Raw genomic sequence first — 20,486 nt, 5'->3', positions numbered from 1 at the left:
TTCTCCACCTGAGAAGTGCTGGGCCAAGCCAAGTCCTCTACTTCAGGGACACAAACAGCATCCCCTTGTTAGCTAGGATACCAAGGGGAGTTACTCAGATCTAAGGGCTGAAAGCCTTCAGCAGAAGGAAGGAAGGGGAAGGAACAAAAGCAGGGAAGGAATGTGTTTTGTTTTGCAGAACCAGCAGCCAGCCAAGGGGACTCCCCACTAGGTCTTTCACCTGATAGCCTCTTGTGTGAGCCAGTGTAGGCCAGTTTGGACTGTGGACCTGAGCAGAAGCCTCCCTGAGTGGTCCTAAAGTTAACTTTGGCTCATTATAATACCAGATCTCCTCCTATGGGCTGAGTGTTCTGCTGTTTTTCAAACATACAGCATGTGCACTAGCATGTTGACATGTGAGTTATACGCAGTTGAACCAAAATGCCTAAGAATAGAATATAAGGCTCTTAATATATATGCAAGCTCCCTGCCCCTGCCCCCTAATACATTGAATGAAAGCTTCCTGTACTAACCCCACAGGAAGACAGTACTTTCAGAGCTATCTGTCTTCTTACTTGTCACAAGTAATACAAAGTTCTTTGTTTTCAGCACTTCCTTGGGTTGTGTTCAACTTAATGCACATCAAGCGGCAACGCCCTTGAGTTCAGTTACACTCTGAGCAGCAGGCCAGCAGCCCCTGACCCTACACACCCACACTGTGGCAGCACTGTATGTTGCTTCACCACAGACGTCTTAATTGACTGCGGGAGCTGACCAAAGAACCTTTGGAAGGGTTCATACGAAGGAATAGAATACATGTTTAGGGGGGCATTTATTTCGGGCAGATGACTAGCATCGTGGCCAGAGAAAAGCCCTTCATGCATTTGGAAGGCCAGTTTGGTCACCGTCCTACTCTTCCCAGATCTGAGTTATCCAGCAGATCCTGGCAGTGGTGGATCTGAGGCTGTCAGTTCCTCAAAGAAGTGATCCCAAGAAGTAGGTTCCAGTTTGGTACCAAGACATTCTCTGAGAATGCCCAAGGAGGTTGGTTGCACTTAGGATTGACCTATAGGACTAATTATGCTCCAGGCACAGCTCACTTCAGAACCAGGTGAACTTCCGTGTGTCAGCATCACCAGGACCAATCCCAGATCAGGCCATCCTCCTAACTGCTCCCTAGAGGAGAAAGGGTAGATTGTTGCCAAGAGTTTGTCTTAAAGTTGCGCTGAGCCCTATATCCTGGTTAACTAAAACCTGTGAGTCAGATTGCCATAGCCTTAGAGGAGACTGCAACTCTGGAATTCTGGGCTGAGTGCAGAGTTCTTTCACTTTCTCACATCTCTTTCAGTAGCAGACTATCATAATGATAGGCAGCAGAAACAAACACATAAATATCTGGAGCTTAATGAATTTTTGCCCATAATTGACCATCTTACCTAAGAGCCTTCTGGATAATGGAATTCCTATGACCATATCAAGCTTTCCACTCTGCTTTTAAGATTTTCACCTACCAACCCCTCTGAATGCCTTGCGTAAATTCCAGGGGCAGCACCCTAGACTAAAAGAACTTCTTAGCCCGGGGCCTAGAAAGCCACCTGCAGCTCCACTGGAAACAGATTACTATATTAACCATAGACAATAGAGGCCATATAACTAGCATTCTAGGTGAAATTGGCATCTGATATCAGATCTGCCTGTCTTATGACCAACCTTGCAAAAGACTGCAGTGCCACAGAAAGGCCAGCCAGAATTCTACAGCTGCTTCTTGACAGTTGTTTCCAACAGGGCTGTGGTATTAGATTCCTCTCCAATCAGAGCTAAGGGAAGGGGAGCCCTCACTATTTATATGCAAGGATCCAGTGTTCTTATGCCTACTTCACATATTGGAATCCTAGTTATGTGTTTAGTCCCTCCCTGGAAATCAGAAAACCTGGGGTCTAGCTTGGTTCTGCAGTGAACTGAGTGATCTTGGCCATGCCGTTTAATCTCTCCAGGCCTTGGTTTCCTCATCTCTTAAAGAAAAGAGATCACTTCTAAAATTCTGTGACTTTTCCATGATGTCACTGTAAAATTACAGCAGATATCTCACGTTTCCTCAGTTGTAAAATAGCATTAATCAAACCTGCAAGGTTGTCATACAGATTTAAAATATTCTATGTGTGTGGAAAGGAAAAAATAGTAACTTTACTTTGGAGAAACGTGGTAGATACCACCTTAGTCAGGTGATCAAGATTGACATCACCTGTGATAAAACACCTCTAGATCCTGTTCCCCCAAATGAGAAAGGCACATGACTTCTATGATACTCTTCCCCCAAATCCATAACCTCAGTCTAATAGTATGAAAATCATCAAACTCCAGTTGAGGGACATTCTACAATGTAACTTCCAAGTACTCTTCAAAAGTACCAAGTCATGAGAGGCAAAGACTGTGGAACCATCAGAGACCGGAAGACACTGAGGAGACATTACAATGCAGTACAGGATCTTGGATCAGATCCTGTAACAGAAGAGGGAAAAAAACCATTAGTGGAAACACTATCAAATCAAAATATATCTTGTAGTTTAGTTAATACTATTTTACCAACATTAATTTCTTAGTTTTGATCATCTACCATGGTTACATAAGGTGTAAACACTAGGGGATGCCGAGCGAAAGGTATACAGAAACTCTGTACTATCCTGCAACTCTTTTGTAAATCTAAAATTACTTTAAAATTAAAAGTTTTGGGGCGCCTGGGTGGCGCAGTCGGTTAAGCGTCCAACTTCAGCCAGGTCACGATCTCGCGGTCCGTGAGTTCGAGCCCCGCGTCGGGCTCTGGGCTGATGGCTCAGAGCCTGGAGCCTGTTTCCGATTCTGTGTCTCCCTCTCTCTCTGCCCCTCCCCCGTTCATGCTCTGTCTCTCTGTCTTAAAAATAAATAAACATTAAAAAAAATTAAAAATAAATAAATAAATAAAAAATAAAATTAAAAGTTTTAAAAACTATATGAAGTGGCTAGCTCACAGTGGACGCTCAATGAATGATGGGTGTTATAAGCAAATGCATTTCCTCCAATAGAGTTGAATCAAAGAAATATTTATTGGGGCACCTGGGTGGCTCAGTCGGTTGAGGGTCCGACTTCGGGTCAGGTCATGATCTCACAGTTCATAAGTTCGATCCCCGCATCGGACTCTGTGCTGACAGCTCGGAGCCTGGAGCTTGCTTTGGATTCTGTGTCTCCCTCTCTCTCTGCCCCTAACCCACTCGCATTCTGTCTCTGTGTCTTTCAAAAATAAACATTAAAAAAAAAGAAATATTTATTGATGGAAAAGACAGTGATACAAAGCCATTGATTGGCCTTGTTGGTGCAAAAGAAACCATTCCAACCTCAGATAGCATGTGACATTGCCTGAAATATGTTCTAAAAGCTAGTTCTTTATCCTTGACGAGACTTCTGGGAATCGAAATGCACAGCTGTTCATTATCTGCCCTTTGTTCTTGGGCTCAGATTGGATTTCTCCCTGATGGCATGAGGCAGCTGAATAAACCTTGTGTTTGGACCCACTAATCTGAGGGGGTTTCATCCACAATGATTGATAGAGCAAAGTGAATAGCACCTTGCACTCTATGTTTGATATTCCCACCCTGCTCTGACAATAGGCTCATCTTATCACATACTCAACTTAGTTACCAAGTTACTTAGACTGCCAAGGAAAGAAAAGTCGGCAGGTGTGTGGCCCAGAGACAGCTCCAACCACAGGGGCAAATTGACCAAGAAATTTTTATTGCATTAGCAAAGAGAAGGGTAAGAAATTTCTCCTCACATAGGGAAATTTCATTCAACAGATACACAACACATATTTATTAATATGTGCTTAGCCCTGAGAGTGGGATGGGGGCCCAGAGTTTACGATCTTGAGGGCAAGTGGAAAGCTCAATAAGCAGAAACAATAAAATGTGGGTGGGTGCTGTGAATTGAAGAGTATAGAGTAGGGCTGGGACTCAAGCTTTTGATGGTGGAGAAAGGAAACTCCCCCACTTTGCTTTCCATGCCACTGGGGAGTTTGAGAATGGAGGTCAATCTCTTTAGAGGACTTTTTAGTGCAGGCAGATAGGCATGCCTCCGATTGGAGATGCTGTGACCACGTGATGCTGGGAAGACTGCACCTATCCCAGGGATGGACACATGGAAGATATTCAGTAAATAAATCTCGTAGACTGAACACCGACTGACTGCAATTCAACCTGATCTATTAAATTCGGGTCACCTCTAAAAACAACATTTATTGAGTGCTTAAGACAATCTTGTCACGATCTTAAATGTTCTACATAAATTAAAATTGTTTAAATTTTATGATAACTCAGTAACAGAATGACTATCCACATACCCAGTCTATAGGTGAGAGAACTGAGACACAGGAAGAAAGGAAGAGGTAACTCACCTAAAGTTACACAGGCACAGCCAGCAAGCAGAAAGCCCAGGCTTTGAAGCTTGGCCGTCAGCCTTCAGGCTGCCCTCCCATTTTCTGCCTCTCCAAAAGCAGTAGTAAAGGTCCTTGGGCATTTTCTTAGGGGACAGGAGGATAGGCTGATGGTCCCTATAAGCAGTAGCTCCAGACACAGGGCTCCTCAAAGCTGCAACCCCAGGGACGGTGAGCCTGGTAGTATTCCCTATTTCAGCTATCACTTGCCACCTTGTCTCACAGCCTCTAGCCTTGGGCTGATGAGACTAGTCATGTGGAAACAGGCATGGCTACAGTCTAGCACAAGCCTCCACTGAGCCACACATGGAATGTAGCCGTCTCCTTACGGCCTGGGTAGAAGCTACCACGGATGGGTATAAAGCAAGATGGAGGCCAAGTAGGCAATTCCCTTCCCCAGGGCCACTTGTGCTTATCCAAGAGCCCTGATACCAACTCTCTCTGGAATGACATCCCCCAAGACCTGACAGGCAACCTGATTCAGTGTCTAGTTCCACCTGCTGACTCAGATGCCTAATGTGTGCCTGCATAGTCCATACTCGGGTGTACTTTTTGTAGCAAATTTGGTCCAGTGTTTATTTTGGGGTGTGGGGAGAGATGAGAGGTGTCTAGGTCAAGTGGGCAAGAAGGACAGGGATTTTTCTCAACTGGGGACTCTGCTGAGTGGCATTTTCCACCCAGACAGTTCCAATGAACGCTGACACCATAACATTCTAGAAGAGATGCCAAACCCAACTGAATAATGTTGATATCCTAGAGTTTTAGAAACTAAAAATTATGTGCTCAAAAATATCTAAAACATTCTCCTAGAATTCAGTGTCTCACATTCAGCCTGGCTACCTTTTCTTTGATATTGTTCTCCATTCATTCAGTGGCCTATAGTTTGATGATCTATATAGGAGCCGATTCAATAACACATCAGCAGTACTTTGCTAATTTTCAGTGTTCAACTTCCTCAAGTATTCCCCTTTCATTTCCTGACAACACCAGCACTTAATGACAACCCAGAAATGTTCCTATTCAGGTCCTTCTCTGTCCAGCACATAGCTTCTTTTGCTCTCATACTCATAATCTTTCTTCATGCCTATTTTTAGTTTTCTTGGCTCAAGCTTCTCCAAGCCACTGAAACACAGCCCTCACTCTCTCTCTCTCCCTCTCTCCCTCTGGCATGCATGCTGCCGGTAGGAGCCCCCAGGTAAACACTCCTGCAGAAACCCTTAGTGCTCCTTCCTCAGAAAAACCTATTTCTTCCGGATCACAGCTCAGCTTTTAAGATGGACATAAGCTGGATGACCTTCTGATGGGCTTTGAGCTTTGAATTTGGATGTGGACATTTTCTCTCAGATGACAGAATCACTCCAACTTCCCCTTTGCCGTTGCTTCCTTTCCTTGAAGGTAGTTCTATCTTGTTTTCTTTAAAAAACCTTTTCCTTCCAAATTTGCCTGCCATGCCAACCGTCATTAGCGCATCTGTGGCCCCACGGACAGGGGCTGAGCCCAGGTCCCCGGGACCAATTCCCCAGCAGGGCCAAGGCAAGACCACCGAGGCCGGGGGCGGAAACCCAAGTGGCATCTATTCAGCCATCATCAGCCGCAATTTTCCCATTATCGGAGTGAAAGAGAAGACATTTGAGCAGCTTCACAAGAAGTGTCTAGAAAAGAAGGTTCTTTATCTGGATCCCGAGTTCCCACCAGATGAGACCTCTCTCTTTTACAGCCAGAAGTTCCCCATCCAGTTCATTTGGAAGAGACCTCCGGTGAGTAGCTTGCTGGCTGCCCGTTGGGCTTTTTCCCCTCCTAGAAGTCCTCCCACTCAGCACCTCCCCGCAGCCCCACGGTGCACATGGGCGCTGGGGGAAGGGTCCTGGCAGAGGCTCCCCAGGGCTCTGCCCTCGACTGAGGCCGAGCCCATTCTCACTCTCTTGCTCTCTTTTCCTAAAAAACATCTTGCTTTCTATAAAAGAAATTGGAATTCAGTGTAATCCAGCCTATAAAAGTAAATAGCCCTTTCCCAGAACAACACCAACGACAAATTCTTTGTAAGAGTCCTTCAACTTCTAGGGCTAAAATCACAACGAATGACATCTTTAGTCTGCCAGCAGCCATGACTTTCTGCAACAGAGAAGCCCCAGAAAGAGGAGAGGAGCTGGCAAAGATCACTTTTTTCATGCATAGAGTGTTAGGATTAGAAAGAGAAATCCTAGCAGTCGGTTTCGTCCACATACTTCGCCTCACACGTGAGAAAATAAAGGCGCACAGAGAAAAGTACATCCAGAGCGAGCATGACAGCCCTGAATAAAATCCTTTCTCTTTAGGTAACTCTTCCAGCCTCTGGATTTCATGTACAGTGATCCACCAGAAAGAAAAGCATATCCTCTTGCCTCCCTTCTCTGATCAGACCGCCCATATGACTCTGGTGCTTAATTCAAGAAATATTTATTGGGCATTGGTAGGGCCGGAATGCAGGCAAGCAACAAGGGAGACAGCTGTGGATAAAAAAGACAAGAAGTCCTGCTCCCCTGGAGCCTAGAGTCCTGAAGGGAAGGCTGTCAGAAGATAGCGTTCTGGGTACAGTGAGCTCAAAAGGCAAGAACTAACCCTCCCTGAGGAGATCCTTTAAGCTGAGGCCCCGAGCTATTCATTAACTTAATCAAGTGACGCTGAAGTCCTATTCATTAGCCACGTTTTTCTTTCTAACCTGAGATGAAACATCCAACAACCCTGTTCTCAGCCCCTGGGTTCCCCCAAGGGCTCCTTTCCTCTCCCGGGAGGCCTGTGGTAAGGCCTGTGACTATCCTGAGTTCTCTCCTTAGAAGAAAGTACTGGAAAGAACTTCATTCTCCAGCCCAGTCACCGCCCTGCTGCCAGAGCACTGGGATGTGTCCCATCCCTGTTGAAGTATCTTCCGTGACACCGTTCTCCCCTCCACCCATGCCTTCAGGATAACTCCAAACTCCTGAGCTGAGCTATCAGCCCTTTTGAGGCTGGCACCCTCTCCCCCGGACGGTGACACACTCAGCTCCTCCGTTGTTCCAAGTCTCCTCAGACCTCAAGGCCTTTGCTCATGCTCTCTGTCTGGAGTGCCCTTGTTTTTTGTTGTGTTCTATTTTGCTTGTTTTAATATAATTTATTGTCAAGTTGACTGACATGCAGTGTATCCAGTGTGCTCTGGGTTTTGGGGGTAGATGCCCATGATTCATTGCTTACATACAACACCCAGTGCTCATTGCAACAAGTGCCCTCCTCAATGCCCATCACCCATTTTCCCCTCTACCCCGCTACCCCCATCAGCCCTCAGTTTGTGTTTAAGAGTCTCTTATGGTTTGCCTCCCTCCCTCTCTGTTTGTAACAAGTTTCCCCCCCTCCCTTTCCCCCACGTCTTCTATTAAGTTTCTCAAGTTCCACATATGAGTGAAAAGTGGAATGCCCTTGTTTTTATCTGATTTGCTCCTCCTCACCCTCTCTCCAGTGCTCAGGTGTCACTTTCTTCAGGCTTTCACATGTCTGTTCCCTATCTGATAACAGGACCTATTCCTATTCAATGCTGGACCCCAGTAGTCAGAGAAGGGCCAGGCCCACAGTGGGTACTGAGCTGCTGGTGGTGAATGAAAACTCACATCTGAGGGCACTGACCACCAAGAGATAAGGACAGCCCAGCATTCCAAGGCTGGGGGTTCCTAAAAGCCTTTTCTAATATTACTACAGAGAAAAAAAACCAAAAACCTTACAAATACTGCTTTTAGTGAAATTATTGGTGGCTTTTAGTCTTAAAAGCTATACTTGCATTTTGATAAAAATGCTACCAGGGTCTATTATGCTCTAGGCACGACTTCAGTCCTAAAACTGATACTGCCATTGTCAGTGTGACATTAGGGGCACCAAAAGACCTCTTTCCAACTGTGCTCCTACCACCAACACCCCTTCACATACAGTTGAAGTGATTAAAGTCCAGAAAGGGCAATCACACAAGTTGACTGAAATTGAAAGAGTGAAACGATCCCGGAACTTTCTGAAGTGTAAAGCACTTATTGGAAACGTCAGTTTTCCCTGCATTCCATAGATGTAGTGACCTTTGTCAGGTTTGAGCAGTCTGAAATGGAGACTATGTCCTACGAGAGACCATTCCTGCTTTTACTATCTGAGGCACAGAATCACTGAAAGCCAGTCTGAGCTTTTCTTCATAATCAACTTTTACTTGTTACAGTTAGATGGTGGTGGTGGTGGTGGTGATAAGGGGAGAATTATTCAGGCCAGCTACAATTCTAGCTAAGATGATGCTGCACTTTCAGCTTTACCCTCTTAAAAGAAGAGACACCCAGGCCACCTGTCTGGGCACACCTATAATCTCTTTTCACTCGCCCGTGAGTGCTACCCTCACTGCCTTGCCTCTTCTATTGGGGAGCTTCGTGCATTGTGTCTCGAGGCCAAGCTATCTGATTCCTCTTGCCCCTATTTCTAGAATCAGAAAGCAAACAAACCATACAATACTTCCCAATTGTTGAGCCAGATTTTCTTGATGACAAACCCCTGGACAGAAGAGAATGGGCTTCTAGAACAGGGCCTCTGGGAAACTGATTACTCTTGCCCAATTTCATCAGGGAAATGCAAATCAAAACCAATGAGATATCACTTTGTCAGAATGGCTAAAACCTAGAAGACAATAAATAACAAATGTTGGTGAGGATGCGAAGAAAAGAGAACCCTTGAGCACTCTTGGTGGGAATGCAAATTGGTGCAGCCACTATGGAAAACACGTTCCTCAAAAAATTAAAAACAGAAATACCGTACAATCCAGTAATTCCACTACTGGGTATTTTTCCAAAGAAAACAAAAACACTAATTTGAAAAGATATACGCACCCCTATGTTTATTGCAGCATTATTTACAATAGCCAAGATACGGAAGCAACTCAAGTGTCTATCAATAGATAAATGGATAAGGAAGATGTGGTATATATGTATATATACATATATATACATATTGTGTATATATACATATATATACATATTGTGTATATATACGTATATATACATATATATGTGTATATATATATATATACATTATATATATGTATATATACATACACAATAGGCCATAAAAAAGAATGAGATCTTGCCGTTTGCAACAACATGGATGGACCTAGAGAGTATAATGCTAAGTGAAATAAGTCAGACAGAGGAAAATACCGAATGATTTCCCTCAAATGTGGAATCTAAAAGACAAAACAAATGAACAAAGAAAGAAACAAAGAGACACATAAACAAAAAAAGAACAAACTGGTGGCTACCTTAGGGGAAGAGAGTTAGGGGATGGGTGAAATAAAGGGGATTAACGGGTAAAAACCTCCAGTTATAAAATAAATAAGTCATGGAGATAAAAAGTACAATGTAGAGGATATAGTCAGTAAGATTGTAATAATGTTGTTTGGTGACAGATGGTGACTGCACTTAACGAAGTGAACACTGAGTAACGTATCGAATTGTTGAATCAATATGTTGTCACCTGAAACTAATATAACACTGTATGTTAATTACACTTCAATACAAAGAAAAAGCCCAAAATGATAATAAATAAATCATTACATTTTTCAGGTTAAGTCCTGTTAACCACTACAAAAACATCTTTGATTTTTTTTTAAGATATTTACAAGCATGCTTAACAAAATGTAAATCCTTAACCTGTCAGACTCTAGCTTTTCTCTTCATGAGGAAAACTCATAAGGAAAAATCAGTAAGATTCTTATAATTACAGAAAGGATAATTTCTCTCTAGGAGGGACAGGATTGTTGTTTAATGGGGAAAAAAAGAGGGGAAAATGCTAGTTTATTTACAAGAGGAAGGGAGCTAGAACAGAAACCAAAGTGGGGTGGGGGGGAAGCAACAGGGCAGAAGGCCACACACTCCAATGTCATCCCTCCACTTGACCTGACACTCAAAGGCATCTTTAACTCATGAACTTGTGACATGCCTGAGGCAAGTAAAAAGTAACTTTTTGGTCAAGGGGGAAGTTAGTGTCTTGAGTTACACAGGCAGAATGAGCCAACACACCCAGAAGTCAGAGTGTGGAAAGCACAGGAGTGGGGAAAGAGAGAGGCATCTAGAATCAAACTGCCAGGAACCCACTGAACTGTGGTGGGGGGGGGGGAAGTCTCTGCCCTCTCAGAGCCTATAAGGTGGGGGTTCAAGATCTTCAAGGAACTGTGAGACCCCAACTAACACTTGGGAAGTGGTCTGCTTACAAGAAGCTGACACATGGTGAAGCCACTGTGTAAAACAGTATGGAGCTTCCTCAAAAAGTTAAAAATAGAACTACCCTATGATCCAACAATCACACTACTGGGTATTTACCCAAAGAATACGAAAACACTAATTCAAAGGGATACATGCCCCCCTTTGTTTACTGCAGCATTATTTACAATAGCCACGTTATGGAAGCAACCCAAGTGCCCATCGATAGACAAATGGATAAAGAAGAAGTGGTATATATGTACAATGGAATATTATTCAGCCATAAAAAAGAATGAAACCTTGCCATTTGCAACAACATGGATGGAGCTGGGGAGTATAATGCTAAGCAAAAAAAGTCAGTCAGAGAAAGACAAATATCACATGATTTCACTCACATGTGGAATTTAAGAAACAAAACAAATGGGTAAAGGGGGAAAAAGAGAGAGACAAATTAAGAAACAGATTGGTACTTACAGAGAACAAACTGATGGTTACCAGGTGGGTTGGGGGATGGGTGAAATAGGTGATGGGGTTTAAGGAGTTAACTTGTGATAAGCACCAGGTGGTCTAGGGAATTGCTGAATCACTATATTATATATGTTTATATAATATGTAGTAACATATTATATAAATATAATATATAATTTATATATATGATGTATAAATAATATATTATTATAAATATAAAATATTTATTATAAATATAATTATCATAAATTAAAATATAATTATGAAAATTATTGTTATGAATATAAAAATATAAATAATATAATATATAACAATAATAAATAATAGCTATATTATATACCTGATAATAACACTTAATACAGTTAATACTGTATGTTAACCGGAATTATTTTTTTAATATGAAATGTAATGTCAAACTGGTTTCCATACAACACCCAGTGCTCATCCCAACAGGTGCCCTCCTCAATACCCATCACCCACCCTCCCCTCCCTCCAACCCCCATCAACCCTCAGTTTATTCTCAGTTTTTAAGAGTCTCTTATGGTTTGGCTCTCCCCTATCTAACTTTTTTTTTTCCCCTTCCCCTCCCCCATGGTCGTCTGCTAAGTTTCTCATGATCCACACAAGAGTAAAAACATATGGTATCTGTCTTTCTCTGTATGAATTATTTCACTTAGCATAATACTCTCCAGTTCCATCCACGTTGCTACAAAGGCCCTATTTCATTCTTTCTCATTGCCAAGTAGTATTCCATTGTGTATATAAACCACAATTTCTTTATCCATTCATCAGTTGATGGACATGTAGGCTCTTTCCATAATTTGGCTATTGTTGAAAGTGCTGCTATAAACATTAGGGTACAAGTGCCCCTATGCATCACTTCTGTATCCCTTGGGTAAATTGCTAGCAGTGCTATTGCTGGGTCATAGAGTAGGTCTATTTTTAACTTTTTGAGGAACCTCCACACTGTTTTCCAGAGCGGCTGCACCAGTTTGCATTTGCCACCAACAGCGCAAGACGGTTCCCGTTTCTCCACATTCTGTCCAGCATCTATAGTCTTCTGATTTGTTCATTGTAGCCACTCTGACTGGCGTGAGGTGGTATCTCAGTGTGGTTTTGATTTGTATTTCCCTCATGAGGAGTGACATTGAGCATCTTTTCATGTGCCTGTTGGCCATCTGGTTGTCTTCTTTAGAGAAGTGTCTATTCATGTTTTCTGTCCATTTCTTCACTGGATTATTTGTTTTTCAGGTGTGGAGTTTGGTAAGTTCTTTATAGATTTTGGATACTAGCCCTTTGTCCAATAAGTCATTTGCAAATATCTTTTCCCATTCCATTGGTTGCCTTTTAGTTTTGTTGGTTGTTTCTTTTGTTGTGCAGAAGTTTTTTATCTTAATGAGGTCCCAATAGTTCCTTGTTGCTCTTAATTCCCTTGCCTTTGGAGACGTGTCAAGTAAGAAATTGCTGTGGCTGAGGTCAGAGAGGTCTTTTCCTGCTTTCTCCTCTAGGGTTTTGATGGTTTCCTGTCTCACATTCAGGTCCTTTAACCATTTTGAGTTTATTTTTGTGAATGGTGTAAGAAAGTGATCTAGTTTCATTCTTCTGCATGTTGCTGTCCAGTTCTCCCAGCACCATTTGTTAAAGAGACAGTCTTTTTTCCATTGAATATTCTTTCCTGCTTTGTCAAAGATTAGTTGGCCATACATTTGTGTGTCCAGTTCTGGAGTCTCTATTCTATTCCATTGGTCTATGTGTCTGTTTTTGTGCCAAAACCATACCATGCTGTCTTGATGATTACAACTTTGTAGTAGAGGCTAAAAACTTGAAAAGCCCAAACAAGGGGGCCCCTGGGTGGCTTGGTTGACTGGGTGTCCAACTCTTAGTTTTGGCTCAGGTCATGATCCCAGGGTCATGGGATCAAGCCCTGCATCAGGCTCCACACTGAGGATAGAACTTGCTTAAGAGTCTCTCCCTTTTCCCCTTATCCACTCACTCTCTCAAAACAAACAAACAAAAAGAGAGAAGCTGACACTTGCTTTACCATTTCATCTAAACTTCAAGTCTAAATAATCACCATCAGAACTTTATTAATAGAAGTTTATTATAATATAATAACTTCTATAACTAATAGAAGTTTATTATATTCCCCCAGACTACTGGGAAGATACCATTAAAGCTGCTATCAAAAACTCCTTATAAATTTTAGTATTGTTTGGGATCTTTGGAAACGTTTTCTTTCAGCCATTCCATTTCAAAGTTTCTTTCCTGATGTTAAGATTTTGAAGGGAAAACAGATGCTCCCAGCTCCTTCAATAACCTGCCTATCGTTAGTAACTTTCACAGCGTGAAAGTGCATCCTCATTTCTAGCCAGAACTTTTCTGGCCACAATTTTTGCCCCTTATCTCTAGTCTGATCCAGAAGACAGTGAAACAGTCAGCAGATTTCCTGTACGTAGTAATTCTCCCTGTTCATCAATAATCTCATCCTTCTTTTAATTGTTTCAGATCAAATAGTTATAAACCTCCCCTAACCTTCCCCTGTAATATGGTTTTTCCAGCACTGGAGGTGTCAGTGCTATGATCTGTATACAGTCGATCCTCATTACTCCTGGGTTCTGTATTTGTGAATTCCCCTACTCACTAACATTTCTTTGTAACCCCAAATCAGTCTCCAAGGTGCTTCTGTGGTCATCTGCAGACATGTGTAGGGCAGTGAAAATTTTGAGTCGCCCTCCACGCACATTCCCAGATGAAATCAAGGGGACAGTCGGCCTTCTCAGCTTAGCTCTCACACTGTAAACAGGTGTCCTTTTCATAGTCTACACAGTGCCACGTTTTTCACATTTTTGCACTTCTTGTTGGTGATTTCTCTGTTTAAAATGTAAAGTGCTTTCTCATGTTCCTAATGCAAGAAGGCTGGGGTGTGCCTCAGGGAGAAAATATATGTGTTAGATAAGCTTCATTAATGCTTGAGTTGGTTGTGAGGGCAATGTTAATGACTCAATAAAATATATTAAATAAGGTGTCTTTAAACAGAAACACACTTAAGAGTGTGTATTGATCAGTTGATTAAAATGTGACTAGAGGGTCACAGGAATCTAATCCTGTATTTCCTCCAGGAGCAATGGTTCAATATTCACTAATTCACCATTCACAGGCACCTCATAGAACATAACTACCATAAATAACGAGAATCGACTATAATTCCTATGTTCTCTGCATTCTTAAATATCATAGCTTGGAACAATACCCTACTAAGGGTATGATTAGTAGTAAACATTGCAACATGTTTTTATTTTTTAATGTTTATTTATTTTTGAAAGACAGACAGACTGCGAGAAGGGGAGGGGCAGAGAGGGAAGGATATAGAATCTGAAGCAGCTCCATTCTCTGAGCTATCAGCACATGGGGCTGAAACTCACAAACCACGAGATCCTGACTGGAGCCAAAGTCAGAGGCTTAACCGACTGAGCCACCCAGGCACCCTACATTGCAACATGTTTTAATCCATTACAGTCATGACTTCCTTGATGCTCAAATTGTCCCATCTTTGGCCAGTGGGAACCCCCTATAAATTTCCTATATCATTTGACATGACCCCATTAATCTTAAACAGATTTCTTGTTTTCTGGCCACAACAGAATGCCCCAGGCTCATCTTGTACATTTCTTGCCCCAGACGTAGAACAATTTATTTTTTCAAGTAGCCTGGCTCCTTTCAGTCTGAAATGAAGTTGAAGGAAGTTGTAAAATGTGGAGGAGAGCTGACCACCGACTCTTGAGGACCCAGAGCTTGGCCACTGCTTCAGTGCTCAGAAGATGAAAGCTTTCTGACAATGTGTGGTGACACCAGAGGTCTCTTGCTCTGATGGCCCCTTCCGTGTGCCCCATCGCTTGTGTAACTAACACTCTCCATGTGTATGTTCCCAGCCAGGGGGGTCACCTGGCCTGCACTACTCAACTCTGAGAAGAAGAAACCCTAGGTTGGCAAAAAATAAAATTACTCCCTTCCAATGTGGAATGAGAGGGAAGAAACAGAACTACAGGAAAACCCAGGCTGTATGTAGTGAGCCCTCTGTTCCAGGGCTGAGGGCTCAGTCACTGGCTATGCAGCTTCTCCTCTCAGGGATATTACTTATCTTTCCCATAAACCCGGCTCAGGAGGTCTTCTTGTAATCTGATTTAGATGTGTCATCTTCTGTCAGACAGTTTCGAGAGAAGTGGGATCACTGGGCTAGACACAAAGAGGAAGACCTGAGGGCGTCGTGCAGAGTAGTTAAGGAAACTAAATTTAGGGGTGCCTGGGTGGCTCAGTCGGTTGAGCACCCAACTTCAGCTCAGGTCATGATCTCATGGTTCATGAGTTCGAGCCTCACATCTGGCTCTCTGCTGTCAGTGTGGAGCCCGCTGCAGATCCTCTGTCCTTCTGTCTCTCTGCCCCTCCCTTGCTCATGTGCGCACGCTCTCTCTCTCAAAAATATATAAACATTAAAAAAAAAAAAAAACTAAACTTAGAACCACATAAACCTGTGTCTGGACTCTGGTTCTGCCACTAGCAAGTCACATAAATAGAATGTTTAGAAGTTTAAATTAAGAAATACCCTTAAGAGGGGGAAAAGGCAATTCATGAGGTGGAAAAAGATGTTTATAGCACATCTAACCAATAAGCAATCAATAGCCAAAGAATGCCCACAATTCAAGTTGAAAAAGACAAACTCAATAGAAAAATTAGCAAAAGACAGGTATTTCATGAACAGAGAGTAACAAAAGATCAAGAAATACATGAACATATGAAAGATGTTCTGCTTATAAAGGACATAGTGATGTTCTCATCATGTGGCTATTCTGAACTAGCAGCCTTAAAGTGCTGGTAGGTGCTCAAGGTAAGGTAGCAATTACTATAAATGGAGGCAGCAAAGGACAGGAGCATAACACAGTGATGGGGAAAGCACATGCTTTCAAATCAGACAAACTTGATTCAAATCCCAGCTCCACCTCTTAGCGAGGTGACCTCCAGCAGGTTACTGACCATTTTTGGGTCTCAGTTTCCTCATCTGTGAAAAGAATATGAAAATTCTTACTTTCACCGAGTTTTAAGGATTAAATGAGATATTGTAAATGACATACATTAGCATGATGAGTCAACAAATAATGATGATGGTAATTCAAAGGTAAAATGAGGTACCCAGCTGGGAGCCAGCCCTCTCTTTACTCGGCAGAGAATCACGATGGCACCATGCTGGAGTGGGGGTGGGGGAGCATAAGTTCTGGGGAAAGTGACAATTCAATAAATAATTAGGACTGCCTCCTCTTATATTCCACAAGACAACAGCTCCTCCTGAGGGCCATGATGAAGACAAAGCTCTGGACATCATAGTGAAGAAGCTAAAATAGCTTAGCAATAAAATACTGAAAATGGGGGTAGAGGGGCAGAAATAGCCAAGAAATGTATGAAAAGATGCATTTCCCTGATTATGAATGAGGCAGAGCATCTTTTCACACATTCATGTATTTCTTGATCATTTGTTATCTTGATGTCCGTGAAATACCTTGCCTTTGCTAATTTTTCAATTGAGTTGTCTTTTTCAACTTGAACTGTAGGCATTCTTTGGATACTGATTGTTTATTGGTTAGATACGCTATATATATCTTCTCCCATCTTGTAACTTGCCTTTTCACTCTCTTAAGGTGTTTTTTTTTATTTTAAAAATTCTTTTTTTTTTAATTTTTTAATGTTTATTTATTTTTGAGAAAGAGAGACAGAGTGGGAGCAGGGGAGGGGCAGAAGGAGAGGGGGACACAGAATCCAAAGCAGGCTCCATCCAGGCTCTGAGCTATCAGCACAGAGCCCTACATGGGACTCGAACTCAGGAATTCAAGGTCATGACCTGCACCAAGATCAGAAGCTTAACCCACTGAGCCACTCAGGCACCCCTATTTTTAAAATTCTGAATTAAAAGTTCTAAATTAATTTTTAATTATTATTTTTCCTTTATGGTTAGCACTTTCCATGTTCTGTTAAAGAAGTGTTTCCTAAACCAAAGTCATTCTTCTTTATTATCATTTTTTAAATGTTTATTTATTTTATTTAAGAAAGAGAGTGTTTGTGAATGTGAGAGTGGGGGGGGAGCAGAGAGAAAGAGAATCTCAAGCAGGCTCTGCTGCTGTTAGCACAGAGGTGGGGTTCAATCTCACGAATCATGAGATCATGACCTGAGACAAAATCAGGAGTTGGATGCTTAACTAACTGAGCCATCCAGGGCGCCCCTTTATTATCATTTAGAAACTTAATTTTTCTGCCTTTATATTTAGGTCTATAATCCATCCAGAGAAGATTTTTCTTATATAAGATAGGGATCAGATTTTGTTGTTTTTCCATATGGATAGTCAAAGCTCCTGGCAGAATTCATTGTTTTTAAAAATCTTATGTAATATCACTTTTTAAACAGATCAAATGTTTACCAATGTGTGGTTCTGTCTCTGCACTCTCTACCATGTTTCACTTGTGTTTATTGGTCTATCTTTGTGCCAACTCCACACCTTGTGCCAATAAATCTTGACATTCAGTAGAGCCAGTCCTTCTAACTTTTCTTCTTCAATATTGTTTTAACTGTATCTGGCTCCTTGCCTTTCCATTTAAATTTTAGAATCAGGATGTTGAGTTCCACAGAAAATCCTGTTGGGATTTTTTTGAGATTGCATGGAATCAACCTGGAATAATGCACATCTTGACAATACTGAGTCATCCTATCCATGGAGAAGGGATGTCTCTCCATTTAAATGGGTCTCCTTTAGTATCTTTCCATCAAGTTCTTTTATAATTTTCTCCATAAAGGTTTGAACATCCTTTGTTAGATTTCTTCCTAGGCATCTTTTGCTTTTGCTATTATTTTTATAAAGGGCATCTTTCTTAAAATTGTACTCCATTTCTCAGGCATAAACATGCCTTTGACTTTCATATTATATATATTTCCTAAACTCTTAGTAATTCTAACAACTTGAAAACCCCAAGTTATTTATCTACAAATTCCATTTCCATACAGATAGTTAGGTCATTTGTAAATAATGACAGGGCTGCCCAGTACATTATACACAACTGTATTGAGCAAAAATTCCTGTTTTATTACAGTGGCTAAACCTTCCAGCAAAAAGGAGGTAACAGAATCTGTCTGGCTCCCAATTTTATTTTTTAATTTTTTTAATTTTATTATTTTTTTTGAGAGAGGATGAGCAGGGAAGAGGTAGAGAGAGAGGGAGTGAGAGAATCCCAAGCTGGCTCCACGCTGTTAGGGCAGAGCCTAACGACACAGGGCTCAAACTCGCAAATTGTGAGATCATGACGTGAGCCGAAATCAAGAGTTGGACATAACTGATTGAGCCACCCAGGTGTCCCTGGGTCTTAATTTTAGAGGGAACTTAATCTTAGCTGCTTCACTGTTGAATAGACTTGCTATAGATTTCTATGTTCTGATGTCTTGGGTGTGTTTCTTATAAACTGCTTAGAACGCTGCTGTTGTTGTTTTAATGCAATCTGAAAACCTTTGTCTTTTAACTGAAGGTTTTAGTCCATTTACATTGATTATGAACATCAATCTCTATTGAATTTATTACTGTCACCTTAACCATAACCTTTCCGTTGGTATTACTTTTTAAATGTTGCTATTTTCCTCTTTACACCCTTTTAAAAACGTATTAAAAGTGTTTTCTCTTTTTTTCTTTCTATTAGTTCAGATGTTATTGACTATTTCTGTTTTTTTTTTTTTTCCTGTGGTTACCCTAAATACTTAACATATGTTTCATCCTGACAAAGCCTGAAGTTGATCAATAGCTTTAGTTTCCTCAAAAACAATATGAATACCATAAGGCACTTTGACTCTAAATATTCTTCTCCCAACTAATCTGTCACTGTTGCTCAGAATTTTACCTCTATATTGATTTTTCAACCTTAAAAAGTAGAAAATATACTTTTCTAAAACAGTCAATATTTTACACACGTTTACCAATTTCTTTGTTTACTGTTCTTTCTTGAGTCTTAGACTTTTCCTTCTGAAATAATTCTACTTTTTCCTAAAGTATCTTGTTTAACAACTTCTTTGGTGAGAATCTACTTGTAGTAAGCATTCTCAACTTTTATTTGTATAAAATTAACTCTCATTCATGAAATCGTTTTCCTGGGTAATCAGTCCTAGGCTGATTCTCCTTACTATCTTCTGGCTTACATTCTTGCTGAAATCCGCAATCATTCTAATTGGTATCCCTTAATAGGCCATCTGCCTTTTCTCTTTGTGTTTAAGATCACGCTGTCTCTGGTATTCTGCCATATTGCTATGTTGTGTTTGTTTCAACATGTATTTCTGCATCTTTCCTGCTTAGTATTCCTTGGGATTCCTGAATCTGAGGATTGGAGTCACTGATTAACTGCAAAAACTTTCTTAAAATATTAATTCTTTCTTTTTTTTTTTTAATTTTTTTTTCAACGTTTATTTATTTTTGAGACAGAGAGAGACAGAGCTTGAACGGGGGAGGAGCAGAGAGAGAGGGAGACACAGAAACGGAAACAGGCTCCAGGCTCCGAGCCATCAGCCCAGAGCCTGATGCGGGGCTCGAACTCCCGGACCGCGAGATCGTGACCTGGCTGAAGTTGGACGCCTAACCGACTGCGCCCCAGAATATTAATTCTTTCCATATTTTCTATTATCTTCTTCTGGAACTCCAATTAGATTTATGCTGAACTTACCTTGCTCTAGCCCCCATATAGCTTAACCTTTTTTTCTTTCTTTTTTAAAAATTTCCCATCTCTTTGCTTCTCTGTGTGATATTCTAGGAGATTTCTTCTGACCTCCCTTCCAGTTCACTAATGCTCACTTCAACCTTAATTGGATTCTGGCTTTTTTTTTTTTTTTTTTTTTTTTAAAGCAGCTATAAAGGACATTTGGGGAACTGAAGAAATTAGCATGTGGAGGGGCACCTGGGTGGCTCAGTTGGTTCAGTGTCTGACTTTGGCTCAGGTCATGATCTTGCGGTTCATGGGGTTGAGCCCTGCATCAGGCTCTGTGCTGGCAGCTCAGAGCCTGGAGCCTACTTCGGATTCTGTGTCTCCCTCTCTCTCTGTCTCTCTCTCTCTCTCTCTCTCTCTCTCAAAAATAAATAAACATTAAAAATTTAAAAAAAGAAATTAGCATATGGTTTTAGATTTTAGATAATATTAGAGAATAATAGTTCATTTTCTTAGCGATAATGGCATTCAAGTCAGTAGGGAAGTGCTCTTGTACTTAGGAGATGCCTGCTGTAGCCTAAGTATACCTTGAAGTATTTAGGTGTGGAGTGTCATGACACTGTCAACATTTTTTC

General features: G+C 41.4%; 1 protein-coding gene across 3 annotated transcripts in view; it reads left to right on the top strand.

The window, feature by feature from the left end:
• The first annotated feature begins 5,581 nt into the window (after positions 1–5,581).
• CAPN3 (calpain 3) overlaps positions 5,582–20,486 on the top strand; it is a 49,945-nt gene continuing 35,040 nt past the window's right edge. For all 3 annotated transcript variants that reach the window (XM_019832622.3, XM_045059489.1, XM_003987244.6), the window contains exon 1: positions 5,582–6,198. In XM_019832622.3, coding sequence (XP_019688181.2) covers positions 5,890–6,198 — 309 coding nt within the window. In that variant the 5' untranslated portion in view covers positions 5,582–5,889. The remainder of the gene's footprint in view (positions 6,199–20,486) is intronic.

This window comes from Felis catus, chromosome B3 (genome assembly GCF_018350175.1).
Source record: "Felis catus isolate Fca126 chromosome B3, F.catus_Fca126_mat1.0, whole genome shotgun sequence".
NCBI lineage: Eukaryota > Metazoa > Chordata > Mammalia > Carnivora > Felidae > Felis > Felis catus.
Note: the sequence above shows the minus strand (reverse complement) of the source record. Positions and strands in the feature narration are given on the sequence as shown.